General features: G+C 34.6%; 2 protein-coding genes across 2 annotated transcripts; both read right to left on the bottom strand.

Annotated features, from left to right (window-relative positions):
• Positions 1-5,607: 5,607 nt before the first annotated feature.
• Positions 5,608-6,720, bottom strand: LOC133325814 (uncharacterized). Its single transcript, XM_061534533.1, has 4 exons — positions 6,623-6,720; positions 6,447-6,563; positions 6,251-6,379; positions 5,608-6,175 (listed from the first exon to the last, which is right to left on the bottom strand). Exons 1-4 carry the CDS (start codon positions 6,718-6,720, stop codon positions 5,608-5,610), a joined length of 912 nt encoding a protein of 303 aa, XP_061390517.1.
• A 7,234-nt stretch (positions 6,721-13,954) lies between these two features.
• LOC133325818 (ATP-dependent RNA helicase DHX33) lies at positions 13,955-16,882 on the bottom strand. Its single transcript, XM_061534538.1, has 4 exons — positions 15,984-16,882; positions 15,848-15,923; positions 14,431-15,216; positions 13,955-14,366 (listed from the first exon to the last, which is right to left on the bottom strand). The coding sequence occupies exons 1-4, from the start codon at positions 16,871-16,873 to the stop codon at positions 13,968-13,970; spliced, it is 2,151 nt and encodes a 716-aa protein (XP_061390522.1). The 5' UTR covers positions 16,874-16,882; the 3' UTR covers positions 13,955-13,967.
• Between the last annotated feature and the right edge of the window lie 1,134 nt (positions 16,883-18,016).

Genomic DNA, 18,016 nt, shown 5'->3' with positions numbered 1-18,016 from the left:
GTACGCCGCACTGTTAAAAGTTTAATTTCAATCAGACAACCGTTCGAAATAAATAACACCAAATTTCGTGCAAATCGAAAAATATATTCGTACTTTGGTGCACCATTTACATTTAATCGAACGAAGATATTAATGGGAGCTATATCTAAATCATAACCGGTTTTCACGAAACTTAACACACATCATTTCGATTTTCGACATCATTCTAGACTCAATTCAGTACGCTTTTTCGTGCAAAACGAAGAATATGTAGGGTCTTTGGTGCACCATTTTAATATAGCTCCCATTAAATGGGAGCTATATTTAAATCTGAACCGAAACTTAGCTCACATCATTCAAGACCCGATTTTCACGAAACTTAGCACACATCATTCTCGTACGCTGTACGAAATTTCGTGCAAATCGAAGCATATGTAGGGACTTTGGTGCACAATTTACGGACGAAAATATATATCTAAATCTGAACCGATTTTTCCCAATTTCAATAGGGTTCGTCCTTGGACCGAATAAGTGACCTATGCCAAATGTCATCCAGACGGACGGACGGACGAACGGACATGCATAAATCGACTTAGAAAGTGATTCTATGCATATTCTCAAAAGGAACCATGTGTCTATCTCGGATATTGTTTTACACCAATATCCATCAACCGATTTGTCTAAAGACATGTCATCTCAAAAATAACCAGCAATATTTCATATTTTTCATGCATCATAGGGACACCAGCAAATAAAATTCATCACGCCATAACTCCTATGTAATGGAATTGCAATGAGATGTACACTGGTGCATATTCCTATAAACGCACTATACTTTTTTATAAAAAGTGAAAAAAAATAAATAAGAACATTATTAGGGGGTTAAGAAATTGTTTATTAAATTAATTAAGGCTTCTCTTAAAACAATATTAACAAAAAATAGTTCATTTGTACTTTATTTATGTTTTTTAGTTAATTTTGAAATTTATCTTCCATTTTTAAGGCCATTTTCCTATAAACGCACTTTACATTATGGGCCACTGTGGCAATATTAATAATGTGTGGATGATCCTTTGTTGAGGATTGTTTAAAAAATGCGGTCTGGCATTGATTCCACTAATTTTTTAAGGAAGTCTGAATCAATTTCCTCCCAAACTTGCTTAATTCGTAGTTTTAACTCTGTAACGGTCATTATGCTTACATTCTGGGCATTATGTGCGTAAACTTTACGGGCCATATATCCCCACAAGTTCTCCATTGGGTTTAAGTCCGGACTACAAACTGGCCAATCCAAAACCGGAATGTTATGTTCATCAAACCAAGATTTCGATTGCTTTATCTTGTTGGAAAATGCAATCTTCATCCATTTTTTCATCCATAAATGAGAGAAGAGCATCTTCCAACAGTTCGTTATAAATTGTAATATTCATTTTTGTAGGAACGAAACAGACGAAACGACTTGCCAACTGTAGAAAACGCTGCCCAACGCAGTATGAATCAGGACCATCTAAATTAAATTTCTTTTCGTCAGAAAAAAATACTTTTTTCCACTCATCTGTCCATTTCATGTATTTTCCTGCAAATTTAAGACGATCTTCTTTATGGTGTTTTTTAGCATTGGCTTGCATTTCGGTTTTTTCCATTTTATGTTTTCATCTTGCCGTAAAATGTGTGCAACGTGTTTGGATGTTACAGGAAGATCTAATTTATAATTTATTTGTATGGAATTCAATTTGTTTCGGGTTGTTTCTTGTTTTATTAGATTTAATTGTCTTCTTGTTAGTTTTTTATTTCCCTTTGTAGGTTTGCGAACTCCATAATTTTGGCCTTTCTTCAAGAAATTTCCCACCACACATTCCGAACGATCGATTTTACGTCCAATCTCTCTATTGGAACATCCTTCGTCGTGAAAAAAAAAATAATTTGAATCTTTTCTTGGTCGGACAAAAAAGATCCCTTGGGCATCTTTAAAAGTGATTAAAATTTACGGATTTTAATATAAAAAGTTGTACTAAATTGAAACGATACTATTAGAAACGTACCTCCGGTTGAAAACAAACTAAAATTGATAATATTTTACTTTTAGAAAAAATTTTAATAGAAAATTTCGCGTCTGCGTTTATAGGAATCTTCCACTCAAAACAGAACCAAAAACTTTATAACGCATAAACAATGTAAACAAGAAAAAGAAGAAAACAATTTGTACATTAAAAAAGTACCGTTATGCTTCCTCTTATTAGTAATAAAGTTCAATTTTGCTTTTGAATGAGAACAAGAATAATATAACAAAAATAAGGAAGAAAATAAAGTGCGTTTATAGGAATGTGCATCAGTGTATCTCAACCCAGCACGTTTTATAGTGATCATATCATTAATATTTGAAAAAAAAAAAAACAATTATAAATCTCAATTACATCAATACATACATATTATATGTTTATATCTAATTTGTAATACATGCAGTATCAATTTACAAATCAAATATAAACTATGATAACGTAGGCTTTATAATACAACGATGTGCACACTGCATACAAATATAACAACTCAGGCTCTATTTCTGAGTTGTTAGCATCTTGTTTGAAATAGTTTAACTAGTTTTGAAGTTATTGCCAATAGATATAAACTTTCAGCCTCTGACATATGTTGACTATAATTGCCCTAACATTGAAATATCATATTTATTTGCATAAAATTTTTACATATTCCATTTACTTTACACTTTTATTCATTCTAGATAAAAACCTTAGTAGTAGCAGTAGCATTTGTAGTGAATCATTTTTCACTTTGATATACCATCTGATATCTACTTTATAGCGAAAATAGTATAAGCACCTTGGTTCCTGAAGCATTATCTTGAAAGGTATTTTTTATTTCTACGTGTTGTGTTTGCAGCTTTTCGACGTCGAGTTTCCGTGTTGTGTTAGATCGCAACTTTGCTGCTACATTAAGACGGGTGCGTACCTTGGCTGCCACAATGTAATGGTCCGAATCGATATTCGATCCTCGGATCGATCGGAGGTCTAAAACACTGGATGAATGCATTCCGTCTATCACAACATGATCAATTTGATTTTTTGTTGCTTGATCAGGAGAGATCCAGGTGGCCTTGTGTATATCGAGATGCTTGAATCTGGTGCTGCTAACTACCATATTTTTTGCTGCCGCGAAGTCAATCAACCTCATGCCGTTGTCGGATGTTTCTTTATGAAGTCTGAATTTTCCGACGGTGGGGCCATAGATATTTTCCCTTCCGATTTTTGCATTAAAATCTCCTAGCAGAATTTTAATGTCATGGTCAGGGCAACGGTCACATGCTTTTTCTAGACGCTCGTAAAATATGTCTTTGGTCTGTTCATCTTTATATTCGGTCGGAGCATGGGCGCAATTGAGACTGATGTAGAAGAACGTCGCTTTTAAACGGATTATAGCGACTCGCTCATCTACTGCAGTGAATCTGGAGATGAGCTCTTTTATTCTCCTGTTAACCATGTCTTGTTTCATGGCAGCTATAATACAGCGCGTAATCGTCTGTTTTACTTACGCCTGTCCCTTTCCATCGCCTGTCCTTTTGTACTTCTTGAGAATATCCGCCAAAGCGAACACTGCGCCTGTTCTGTACAACGTGCGCACATTCCAAGTGCAGATTCGCAGATCGTGGTCCTTTATACGTTTGCTTTTTCATAGTATGTTGGGTTTTCCGAGAGTGGGCAACTAACTCGTCGTCTCAACCCATTTTTTATAGTTCTTATGGGTGAACTCGCGGCACATATTAGCTCACTATTTCATCGGGTGATGACAATAGCTCCCCAGGTGGCACCGCGGGGAGGTCAGTGTCCACAATTGAAATGAAAGAGGGACCAAGATAAGCCTGGGCTTCGCCATGTTAAAGCCAATCAGAGCCGTTGCTTGGTATCTATCATCCCCTACGCCATTTTTATATTTTTAATATAAAAAATTCGTACACTTTTGCATGTATAATCAGCAAATCAAAATATTAAGCGATTTTTAATATTTTGTCCACAATACTTGCCCTTTTTACACATTGAATGCGTTTGGATATCCTCTCTACCAAAATATTTGATGATTTCGCCTGGGATTTTGCTTCATTCCTCTTGTGCTCTTTGCCCGAGTTCATCCATGTTCGTTGGTGTTCGGGTTTGCGCAAATCATTCGAACAATTAAAATTTTTGGTTAGACAACCAATTTCCAACAATTTTATATGTTTGCTTAGGATCTAAATATTTAGAAATCAGTGATCAGTGCAGTATAGTTGGACGGGGCCCACCATGGAACTCTAACATTCTGTGAAAAATTTCACGATATTTGCAACCTACTGAACGATTAAAGGCCAACAGCTCCTCTTATTGGTATCAATTTAAAGGTCAACAACTCCTCATGGATATACTATCAATTTCTCGGATCTTTGTCCTTCAGGAGAAGAATACAAATTTTGTAATTTTTCACACAAAAGTCCAGGTCCATTATACCGATCTTCAATAACCAAACTTATTTTTCTCAGTTATTAGTCACAAATGAATTATAAATGTTTATTTTAATAAAAGTCTCAAGCATATTTTCAAAAGTACTCACAAAGTCGATATCTAACCAAAATTATATAAACAAAATAACCTTACATTTTAAATCGACACTTGCAAAGTAAAATAAACCAATACGAACAAAAGTGTTCGAGCTGCCATTTGTTGTGATTGTTCACCATAACCACAATTCAACAAACACTAAATTAAAACATTCATTTTTTGTGTTGAAATAGCTAGAAACATTTTAATTAACGTTTGATTAGAAAATGTACCAACATTCAAACACTTTTGCCCGCCACTATATATCCAACATATGCCATAGGCTGTGGTTATATATCTGTCGGTATAAGCTGTGTCTGTTCACTCGATATTTGCTAATAATTGTTACAGAATCTTACTGGATGTTATCTGTTTACTCCAAAGTCCAGTAAAAGAGAGAGCTAGTTTGATTAGAAAATGTACCAACATTCAAACACTTTTGCCCGCCACTATATATCCAACATATGCCATAGGCTGTGGTTATATATCTGTCGGTATAAGCTGTGTCTGTTCACTCGATATTTGCTAATAATTGTTACCAAATCTTACTGGATGTTGTCTGTTTACTCCAAAGTCCAGTAAAAAAGAGAGCTAGTTTGACAGTACTGCGCTGAGAACTTACTTAATGTTACTGGGTAAATTTCTTCCAGTAGGATTTATCTAGCACAATTCGATGTATTTCAATCAGTCGTTAATTTTTAATTTTGATCAAATGTAAAAAATAAACATTTTTATTTGATGAATTTTATTCCGTAATAAGTCTAAAAAGTCCCATTTCAAGCATTATAAGTGAAATTTCGTGATATTTTGAAAAATCTTACCAAATGTTTTCTGTTTATGTTTCTGAGTATTATTGCAAAAGAGAATAAAAACGACTTAATCTCTGAAATATAACTTACTGAGTAAATATTACTGGAAAAGTAACCAGACACAGCTATAATTAGTTGTATTTTATGCTTTTCTTTTAATTGGCAATTACCAACACGTTTTTTTATTTATTTATATAAATGTACACAAAATAACACCTTACATCGGAATACTCTTAATGTTACATATTTAAAAAGTAACTCTTCAAAGAACGCGATATACTTTCGGCCGTATACAATTTCAAACATATTTTCCATGATTGTTGTTGTGCCGCATTCTCGATGATCTTATCCTTGTCGTCGTTTAACACCGTGCTTAGATTGAAGATACTTTCGGACGATGAAGCATCCTCGGCATTTCGCCGCGATTTCGTCGAATAGACACCATTGTCATAGTCATTGGTTTCATCTGTGTGTGATATTTCATTTTGAGCAATATTGAGGTCATCATCGATGTTCGTCGATTCAGTGGCGATACTGTCCACGCCTTCCGTTGTAGTTGCAAGAGACGCAGATTCTCCAGTGCTAACAATACTTTCGTATATTTCGGCCAATAGTATAAAGGGATATTCATAATATGAACGATCGGGATAGTTTGTCACCAAATAGTTTCCCAAGCACTTGCCAAAGAGAACCTCTGGAAGGTAGCGATTGTACAGCGTATAGATGTGCACAACCAATGCACGTAGCTGGCTGAGCCACATTTTCAGAGCACCAATGATGTCATTGACAAAGTTCGCTGCATTTTTACTGGAAATGTATAGAAAATCGATTAATGTTATTTGAATTTCTAATTGAATACAAATTATTCGCATAGGTACTTACAATTGTTGCAGTTGCTTTATGTGATCGGTCTTTAAGCTTTGTTCAAATGTCATTGAAATTTCACGCACACCCACCAGAACATGGCGCAATCCAGTTAGCAAAGAGAATTTGGCATTTTCGCCAAATGTTCTATAGAAAAATAAAAGAAAGGAATTAGTCAATCGAGAAGGGACATTGCGTTGGCAATTGTATTTACTTATTTTTTGGATCGGACTTGATGTTGGGCAGCATTCGCTCCACAGTGCCGGCAAAGTTACCAATACCTCGGAAAAACCATTTAATATCATCTGCCAATGCGGGGTCGGCTAACGATCTGGAAAATCATTATATTAGTAATTCTATTCAACATTTTAAAATTAATAAAATACATACCTTTCTTGATTTCTGGCCGGAGTACAGTGGATATTATTGTAGAGATTTAGTAAAATAGCGAAAAATAAAACTTTGTGGAAAATGTAATTGCCCTTCATGTTGAATGCAGGGAATTCAAATTGAAACTAACGCTATGTGACAACATGCAAATGACATAAATATATACTTGACCCAGGTACAAATACGAATCGCAGCGATTTTATAATTACCTCTATGTCATTCCTTTAGGTAAAATAGGTACATTTTAGGTACCTTTCTCGAAATTACCAGGACAACACATCTGTATTAAATGATTTTTTTTATTGGAAATTTAGTGCTAAAAAGGTTATTTTCCCGAGAATTGTACAATCATTAAGAACATGTTAGGGTAATACTGTCGGTAGATTAGTGTTATTGGTTCTTGAAATCTTGTAGAACATTAATTTTAAAATAATAATTGTTGTTGCATTATGTAGTTAACGGTGTAACAGGTAGGTGCGCTAATCGAATCAATGAAATTTATCATAAAACTAAAGCAGCTGGTAATAAATAATAATTTTGATGGTCCAAATACACAAGGACCTTATTTGCATGTGTGTCAATTTAATACGGCAAGAATGGATGAAAAATACTTTTTAAAAAACAAAAAATCCAAAATATATTCCTTCAATGTTAAAAGCTTTTTTTATTTTGAAACGCAATGCTTATGTGGCTAACATTCATCAAAAATATACTTAACTTTAACTGTAGAAACCGGATGTAACGAACAACGGTTATAAGCAGGCGAACACGATTATAGTAAACACAGGATATAACGAACAACATTTTTTCAGATGACAATTTTTATTTTTACTCAATGCTGAAAAACATTTCGTTGGTATATATCATAGATAGACTAAAGCCTTAATTTGCATTAAAAAGTTGAATTAATATTTGCTCCTGACAGACGAGAGTTTCTGCATTTATGAACAAGTTTTTTTGTTTCAAAACTATTGTTTGTCTGTGTGGAGAAAGAAAATTTTCACATTTGTTTCCGATATTTTTTGGGATTACATCTTTATGGAATAGATACATGACCGAACAAACGAATAACAGCTATAATGGTATTAAAACAGCTCTCAATTTGAAAAAATGTGGAAATTTACCTTTATTTCTAATATTTATTTTCATAAACGTACACAAATTTGACAACAATCAATTTATTTTCTACAGCATTGTCATATTGGAATTGTTTAATTGTTTCTGCATTAGCAACACATAATTTGAATTAAGACTGTTAATGCAAATTAAGGATGTCTAGGCTATTCTATCTTAACCCTAAGGTCAATAACCAAAAAGTATACGTAGATCAATAACCGTGGTACATTTGTACCCATCCAAAGATAGCTCTGTAACTCTTAAAAAAATGGACTATCGTTAGGTTTTTTGTTTTAAATTAGTCTATATGACTCTGATCTAGATGTAGGAACTCAAAATTATATATACATTAAAATAATATATATTTAAATCCATGCTTAAATGATAATCTATCTAAAACAATCATAGTAAATTCGTTATAGCTTTCGAATGGGCGACTCGTTGAAATCAGAAACTACCGTGGTTTTCCTTTGGTATACAGGGACTAATAGTTCGGCTGGTAACCCATCGGCTCCTGCTGCTTTATTGTTCTTGAGTCGATTAATTGCATTTATGACCTCATCTGGCTAGGTGGTATACATTCTATACTAACATCTCTTATTGGTTCTGGGGTATCTTATTCAACGCCACTATTAGATACCAGAAGCATTTCCTCCTTCCAGATCTTCAACACGCTGTTTGTATCTGTCACCAGGTTTCCTTCTTCATCTCTACAGGAGGATGTGCCTTCGGTTTGGGGTTTGACATGGGGTTCTACATATTCTAATAGTGTTTAATGTTACCATTACTACTCTAGATGATAGCTATCCAATTTGGCATAAAGTTCCGGTTATGGTGAAGTGCGACAATCTATAGTTTTGAACCGATGATTTTTATAAGATGAAATGCACAAAAAAGTGTGATTTTTGTCTAGATGCCACTTATACAACCTATTTTATAGTTAAATTCCTCATCTAAATCTGCAGCTTTTATTCAAATATGTCTGTTTCATGGCAAAAAACTTCATTGAAAAAAATGCTAGATTTTGTTGAAAAAGATGCTAAAAAGTGCTAAAAATTTAGAAATGTGCCAGAAAAAAGTGCTAAAAATGAATATGAAGAATTTTGATTATAGTTTATATTTCACGAATAAACCAATAAATACGGGACATCTAGTCAACGAAAAAGCGTGGCTGCATTGATAATAATCTGTCAATATTTTTTAATTGAATGAACCAAGACTAGCAAGACATTTAAACAAATTATTCCATAACATTTTTTTACTGTCAAGAGAGGTAAAGCTGCCCTTTAAATTTATTTAAATTATATTGATTTGTATACACTAAGATGAAAAAATGTCATTTCGTTTGCAAAACCTCGAAATATTCCCCGGAGACACCACAAAGTATATAAATGTTATGTCGATTTACGCAAATCCGTCAGTCCGTCGTGCGTTGCGCATACATTGTTAGTACTCCTAGGGGGTACCCATATAACGGTACCCCCAATATTCGGTGTTTTGGGCATTTTTGACACATTTTCCAATCAACTGGCTCTAATTTTGTATTTTGATTCTCATTGAATGACACATATCCGTGCCAAAAATTAGTAATATTGACCCAAGTTTCAGGTTATCCCACCATATAACGGTACCCCCGTTATATTTTTCTAATGTATTTGTTTTTTTTTTTTTTTTTTTCTTTTTTTCAGGGTTCCATTATTTTAGATATTTAGGTTGTCATCCTCATGGTGGAGGTTATCAAAAGTTCTACCGAGCCGAACTTAACATCGTTTTTTAGTTATTATATTCTAATATTGTAGTATTATTATATATAACACCAGAAAGTGGATATCTCGCAGAACTTTTACCACACGGCAATTAGTTTCGCAGAAAATGTATGGATAGCCCCGCCCGACTATACTGCTCCACTCGCTAGAAAAATACATTGGAAAATCAAATCCAATATGGGAAACTTCAATGTGTCAATGTAAAATCGAAAAACGATAATTTTTTGGAGTGATACTAAAAATTTTGAAAAAATCCTAGAACAAAAAAAAAAAAGCTAAAAAAAAGTGCTAGGTGCTAGATCAATTTTGTTGGTGCTAAACGAGTTTAAAAAGTGCTAAATCTAGCACTAAAAGTGCTAAATTGGCAACACTGGCTATAATACAGGGCGTAATCGTCTGATTTACTTTCGCCTGTCCCTTTCCATCGCATTTCCTGTAAGGCAATAATATCGGCTTTGTACTTCTTGAGTACATCCGCCAAAGCGAACAATGCGCCTGTTCTGTACAACGTGCGCACTTTTCAAGTGCAGATTCGCAGATTGTGGTCCTTTATACGTTTGCGGGGGTCGTCAACATTAGGGGGGTTTGGTTTTCTTTTTCTTTGCTTTTTCTTAGTAGGTTGGGTTTTCCGAGAGTGGGCAAATAACCCGACGCCTCAACCCATATATTAGCTCACTATTTCATCGGGTGATGAGAATAGTTCCCCAGGTGGCACCGCGGGGAGGTCAGTGTCCACAATTGAGATGAAAGAGGGACTAAGATAAGCCTGGACTTCGCCATGTTAAAGCCAATCAGAGCCGTTGCTTGGTATCTATCATACCCTACGGCACCCAATTAACGGATGTCCAATTGAAACTTGCTATAAATCGATTTTTATAACACTGCGCGACAAATTTGAATTTTTTTGATAATTATCGGGAAATTCCAACAGATTATGAAAGTTTATGGGGCTAAAAAGGGAGGCCAATATTCCCCCTTTTCAAGAATTTTGATAATTATGATTATGATTTCTTGAAATCCTTGCATTTTAGGTATATAGTGTGTCGTTTTTATTGGGGAATATTTTGGTATGCAATTTTAACCCTCAACCGACTCATTAAAGGGGTCTTTTCCAGAAGTGATTGAAAACTCATTTAAAACGGGGTTAAAGCTGCTATTCTACAGAAATGTTCGCCATAAAGTTTTACTATAAGTCTCAGAATAGACTAAAACTCAAAAACCAGCCTAAACGTCAAAAATCTTAAAAAACAAAAACTCATTTTAGGGTTAATATCGTACTTATTACTAGTTTTTACCTATTTTTCCCACAAGATGTCGTTTTAGAAAGATAGTATCAGTCACTGAACAAGATAAATCTGCATATATAATGTATATACCGAATATATAGTCATACATTTTGAACCAAAAATTCAAAATGTTATTATATTTTTTTCAAAGACATTTCCCAGTATTTTTTTTCGACAAAGTGCATTAAAGTAACATTAAACTTAATTTTAGGTACATAAATTTTTTTTGCAGACTTCAGTTAATTTTATACTGTAAATTTCTTAAAAACTATTGAATATAAATATATTGTTTGTTCTGAGACTTGAAGTGGATATTGACGTAGAATATTTTATTCTTTGACATTATATACCTAAAATTAAGTTTCATGTTACTTCAATGCACTTTGTCGAAAAAAATACTGGGAAATGTCTTTGAAAAAAATATAAGAACATTTTGAATTTTTGGCCCCGTCCGACTTTACTACTTTCCTTACTGGTTTAAGTTTATGACAATGTTACCCAGGTTATTGTGTGCACGATGGTGCGAAATGAAAAAAGTCATATTTTGTCTTCCTTAAATATGGGATGAGTAAATGATTAAGTTTAAAAAAAATTTATTACTTTAATATACATCATTTGTACGAACGTTAAATTTTTATATGATTAATAGAAAATATATGGAAAGACATTACTAATGATGAAAGTGTATTAACACAAAAATACGTGGCTTTGCATTTGATTTTTCAGCTACTTTTTACTCGACATGGGGTAGAAAAAAGAAAAAAAATCTTTCAGTTAATGCTGTGGTTATCGGTATTGCTGTTAAAATTTGTAACAATATATTTATATTTGCTAATCGATTTTCGTCACATACTAAAATCGAATCCAGTGGGTTAGATGCGGATCCACTCCACTATTTTTCATAAAATTGTATGATTTCTTTAAAATCTTAACAATTAAATTCGCGATAATGTTTTAATTATTTTTTTTTTATTTTCCAGATATTTTATTGTTATATTTAAAATTAGTTATTTCAAACATGTTACAAATAATGTAATTCTATACAATATTCGAAGCTCGAACTCATTACATTTGACCTGAAACTTCTACTTCTTAGAATCTTACCATTTCCCCCTATTATTTCCAACGATGCGACTATCTCTTCTATATTTGTACGCAATCATGCAATATATCGTGTTTCACAATATGAATGTAATCATTTGAAAGATTTATTTGCTTCTCGAAATATTCTTTATAAAGTAGCAGACCTTTTTGGATTTTCTAAAGAACGGGCAATTTTTCAAAATTGTAAAGAATACACTTCAGTCGCATTTAAACTTGATTTTAAAATATAAAAGTAATTTTGATTGAATAATGGTCTGTACTCCATATAATTGCCAGACATGGTAGACGCGCCGTCATATCCTTGACATCTCAAAAATGGTTTTAGATACATTGTCAAAAATCTTATACATAGTTTCATTCGCTAAAACCGATAAGAATACAAAATTTTCACTTCTTCAACAATAGACTTCTTCTATTAACTTGTTATGTATTCTGGGTGTACTCTGTACAGTATTCAGGAGGCTTTACTTCCCCTCAAGGTGATGTCTTCCCTTTCACACAATAAGTTTATCTCCATGGACACTTTAACATTATACTTTTGTTCTTTCAACATATCTGAAGCTTGTTTTCCGTAACATGTTCCATACGTTTTGAAACATCTTTCATTCTCGATATAAAGTCCTGAGTCCTCATTATCGCATCTTTGTGGTATTCCTTTTTTTCGTGGTCGGTGAAGCATTCAAGAGCATCTTTTCAATTTGTAAGAGGATGCGACAGAGGTAATTTTGGGACTTGGTGTTTGCCTCTTCCGCAACCTCATTTATTTGAAAATAAGATGAGTTTACAAAAATCACCATTTGCTAAATCTTAATATGCGATACAAGAAACTTGAGACCGGATATAATTAAAATTTTACAAGAAACCCGGGGCCGGACAAGGTCGGGTATAATTAAAAGTTTACAAAAAAACACATTTTGTAAAACTGAATATGCGATACAAGAAACCCGCGCCGGGTATAATTAAAATAAAAAACGACTTTTATTCGAAAAATTTCCACATATAACAATCAAAATATGAAGATATTTTTATATTTATCCACAAGTTATGCTCTTCTTTACACCCTTTAACCCTTTGAGCCCCGAATTTTTTCCGCAATCTTAGAACAATTTTCTGTTCAGAGATTTAATGCAACTATCCTAAATTGGATATAAACAAAATTTGACATCCCCACATCCTTGCATTCGGGAGATACAATACATTCTTTCGAAAAAAATAAAGTCCAATATCGAGAAAACATTACCAAAACAAACCAAAAACATTACCAAAATTTTTTTGTCAGGTCCTGACATATTAAATTCAAATAATATATGTATATCTACTAGCTGCATATTAAATATAAGCTCTAAAACGTTCATGGCTTGAGTCATCTGGACTGTTTTGTGCTAAGCGGTCGCGTTGGTCGACGAGGCGGGCTTCAACAGTGTGATATTCGGTTCTACACTGCGGAATTCTTCCAGCGAAGATAAAGCGCTTGACCGACCTGGCTATAGACACAGACTATCTCCAGCGTGCTTTCTTCTGATTGCACAGAGATAGTCAATATCTCAAGATATTGATCTAGATCTTGAGACGAGGGGTGGACTAGCTGATAATTAACATTTCATGAACGCTTAGCCTCCACTATGACCGCGCTGCCTGTCCTTTCTAACGAGGACGTAGTTCGCCTGGGAGCTATTAGGATGTTATGCACTTGCATGAAATGGTGATCGCCACATGGGAACGGTTGTTGTATTTATTTGACATTTTTTCAACACATAACTAAAAAGCCATAACCATGAAATGTTTGTTTCATCAATAGCAATGTAATTAAGAACGCCTAAATTCCATCATATTACAATAAATAAAAAAAAAAAACAAATGTTACCATTGAAAAATCAATTTTCATTTTTATTCAACTTAACTAAATATTGTAGATAACCCGAATAAAAATATAAACTGGCAATTCTCCTACAAAGATATCGACAATTTAACTAAACAGGGGCTTACTTATTAACTTACAAACAATTAATAATTAATGGTGGCAAATTCATTTAATTTTATAGACTTATATTCCATATGGAATTCATACGGTGATTACGTCGAAACTTTAATACGACTTAAATGAGCAAAGTTAGGAACCACTTCCGCTACCCATTCTGGCGAAATTTCTGTTACTTGTCGTAGGAAGTTTCTCTCTGTTAAGACAATTTCGGAGAATATTATATATTCTGGTCTATACTTTCCATGGAAAACACTTGAGGGATGAATTTTGGCACGTTGACGACCGGTTATGGTCAAGTAAAAGTTATCCCGTTGTAACTCGGCTATATTGTCGAATAGACCAACTAAAAGACACTTTCGAAGTTGATCGAAATTGTTCCCGCAGCTATTCACTTGTAAGTCCAAACGTTCAACAATCTCCAGTAGTTGCTTACGTACGTCGCGGGCGTATGATAGATTACGTGTGTTCAGGAAGTTGTCATGGCACCATAACTGCAATTTAAAAAGACAGTGGTAGAATGAATTATTTTTCATGAAGATCTTAATATGTTCTTACCTTAATCTTTTCAGTCTTTTGGAAGGCACTAAACACATTTAGTAGTGTTAAATGATCGCCGTGTTTTGAGTGAAATTTCGCATGAGCCAGTGCGGCTTGTTCACGTTTCTCAACACTCGAGACAAATATATTCTCACTTGAGAGAACCGATACTAAGCTAAGCATTTCTTCCATGCACCCGAACTGAGGTGCTGCCAACAACAACTTACTATATTGAGGATCAAGAGGGAATTTGGACATCTGCCTTCCCAGTGGTGTTAATTCTGGTTTTGTAGATACATTTTGCACTGCTCCTAAGGACTCAAGTTTTTTATAAGCAGCTTCCAAGGCCTCTGCTGGAGGTTTATCGAGGAAATCAAAACGTTTACAATCGATGCCCAATGCCAGCAATTGTAATACGGTGGAACATATATTGCTGCGTAAAATTTCGGGTGTTGGCATCTTTTCAAAACTTTTCATCTCTTGTTGGGTATAGGTACGATAGCATGTGCCCGGCGCATCACGCCCAGCACGACCACATCGTTGCCAAGCTTGGGCCTGAGAAATTCTGACTACTCTGAGCACATCCAATCCCGTGCTTGGACTATAAATGCGACGTTTCACAAAGCCAGCATCTATTACACACCGGATACCTGGTATAGTGACAGATGTTTCAGCGATGTTTGTAGCTAAAACAATTTTTCGCGCATTAGCTGGTGCAGGCAAAAAACATTCCAACTGCTTATTTTGCGGGAGTTGAGCATAAAGTGGAAATACACGCACACCTGCAATTGTGCTGAGATTTGTCTGCAATTACAAAAAAAAGATATAATAAAACGAATATATTTTTTATGTTTTATAAAATTAGGTGCTGGCATGTTAAAAATAAAAAAGTCAATAAATTTGATCTACATTTTGATTCTGTCCATTTTTTCGAGACACTTATGTCATATTTGCGTCTCTAATAATACTTGAACATATTACAATTTCCCTGTGGATATTATGTCAGACAGATTGATAGAATTTAGTAGTTGAATTATGTTGTCTTGGCAACTTTTGTCGACATTGTCTTCTTGGAGAAAATATGTATGTCGACCCATTATGCCATGGGGCATTTTATAATTTTTCGTGTAAAACTGCATGGTGTTTGGATCATAAATATAGTGTGTAGAGCGCTTAGTAACGTAGGCAACCTTTTTTGCTATTGGACGTTACTATTATGGAGCACATGTTTTGGATTAGAAGGATATTTCGTCCATATAATTCGATTTCTCGTGTGTCATTTCGAAGACCGTTACAATATAAGTTTTTACTTGCAAATATTCTACAGAAATGTCGCTCAGAAAATTTGAAATTTCCTTCAATTCCAAACTATAAATAACTTAGGATTTATACCATATTCCTATAGCTTTCCTACAACAATAATTTTGCTACCTACCTTGGCGATTTGTCTTATCTGCTGGGCCATTGCTTCTATTTCTTCCTGGCCAGTCAAGAAGATCAGGACATCATGACTACAAGAAATAAAATGTAAAATGAAATCATATTTCCAAACGTTACTTTGTCACACTTACTTCGCAGGCGTATTACGATGGATTTCAAATAAAGTAACCAACGTGGCATGTAAATAATCAGATTGACTTTCCTTGGCATGCATTACTCGGACCGGGTGAGTTCGACCTTCCAAATACATCCCCTTCACACCAAAATAACGACCAAAATGGTCGATATCCATTGTTGCAGAAGTAACAATTACCTTAAGCGGAACTAAATTCCATACTCGACGTTTGCGCTGCGCCTCTTTCACAACACCGAAGAGTACATCTGTACTCACTGTCCGTTCGTGTGCTTCGTCAAGCATAATAACGCTGTAGTTGCGCAGCAAACTATCGGCTAGGGCTTCACGCAGTAAAAAGCCATCGGTCATGAATCGGATACGGGTCTTTGGTGACGTGCAATCCTCAAAACGCACTGTGTACCCCACAAGTTCGCCCAGCTGGCAGTGTTGTTCTTGAGCAACACGTTTTGCAACGGTAATAGCAGCTACCCGACGTGGTTGGGTCACTGCTATGACACCCTTTTTACCGAATCCCGCTCCAAGTAAAAACTGTGGAATTTGTGTAGTTTTGCCTGAACCAGTTTCACCCATTATCAGCAGTGTGTCCGATTTGTGAATTTCCTCTATTAACCGTTTCCTACAGCCCGTAACAGGCAACGCCTGGCGTTGCTGTTCCAATTGCATTTTAGATGGTTTTGATGACGTCGCTGCATTCTGTTGTTGGCCATTTGTTTTGTTATTGGCCACTGCAGGTCCCACCACGCCATTTGATTTAAAAATCTTGCCATTGCCGTTTTCCCCTCCGGGACTTTGTAGTTTTCTTTTCAGTGGTATTATTCCATTTCTAATATTAGAACCAATTGTCTTCAAGGGCGATTTGCTTGGTAGGGTGTATTTCGACTCCATTACAACGAAATGGAGTTAGCTGCGTTTAGGATAAAGACTATTTGGGATTTACGAAATGAAACACACGTGAAGAAGCACCGAATTGTAAATTTAAACAAAAGGTTCGACAACAATTGTCAAAGATGTCAACTAAAAACAGCTGTTGAACAGGGTGACATTGTAACAGATATGAAAGCGATACAGTTACTCCGTGAAGTATCGTACTGTATACATTTCGTATAGTTAGATGTACAGTGCGTAGCTTACACACGTCAGATGTAAAAGTAGCATAATAGAACATTTAACCCTTTGTGGTTCGATGTTGCCATAGGCAACAAAATGTTTTGGATTTCAAATGCTACCTAACCTAATTAAGAGCGACACACACAATGCAGAATTGACAGAAACCCCGTTTTAAATTACCCTCTATATTCTTTTTTACAAGAATCAAAAATAATTATGATGGCAGAATTCGTAAAATTCAAATACGAAGCGATTTAAATAAAAATTTGATTTTTTTAGATTAAATATAAGCTCTAAAACATGTTGTTGTCTGTGGGCAACAGTGGGCCATAAGGGCCCACTGTGTACAGCACCAATTTGTATTTGTATACAGTTTTCTTGATATTGGACTTTTATTTTTTAGAATAGTTGCATTACGTCGGTGCACAGAAAATAGTTTTATGATCAAGGAACAAATTTAAGTCTCAAAGAGTTAAATTGTATTGGATAGATGGTGAAATTATTTAAAAAGGTTGGTCATATCTACTAACCGATTAAAATTTTTTCTTAAGGTGGCTTGTTATATCAAATCAAAATCCATACAGTCTTTTCTCTAAGTCTATCGAAAGTCTATTCGAAGGTACTGTAGTCATTCCGATTCAAATTAGATTGGAGTTCTGTAGTAAATGAAATTTGAAAATGTACAAAATTTAACTTATATATTAGCTATGGCTGGATACTTTTCCAGTAACAGTTACTCAGTAAGTTATATTTCAGAGAGTAAGCCGTTTTTATTCTCATTTGCAATAATACTGAGGAAAGTAAACAGACAACATTCAGTAAGATGTTGCAAAATATCAACGATATTTCTGAGAAGAAGACGAATATTTTTGCCAACCTTTCAAGATGCTAGTAAATTCATTTTTACGCAGATTTTACTAG

The sequence above is a fragment of the Musca vetustissima genome, unplaced genomic scaffold, assembly GCF_032173495.1.
Source record: "Musca vetustissima isolate MV318-11 ecotype Yass unplaced genomic scaffold, APGP_CSIRO_Mvet_v1 utg30349, whole genome shotgun sequence".
In the NCBI taxonomy this organism is placed as follows: domain Eukaryota; kingdom Metazoa; phylum Arthropoda; class Insecta; order Diptera; family Muscidae; genus Musca; species Musca vetustissima.
Note: the sequence above shows the minus strand (reverse complement) of the source record. Positions and strands in the feature narration are given on the sequence as shown.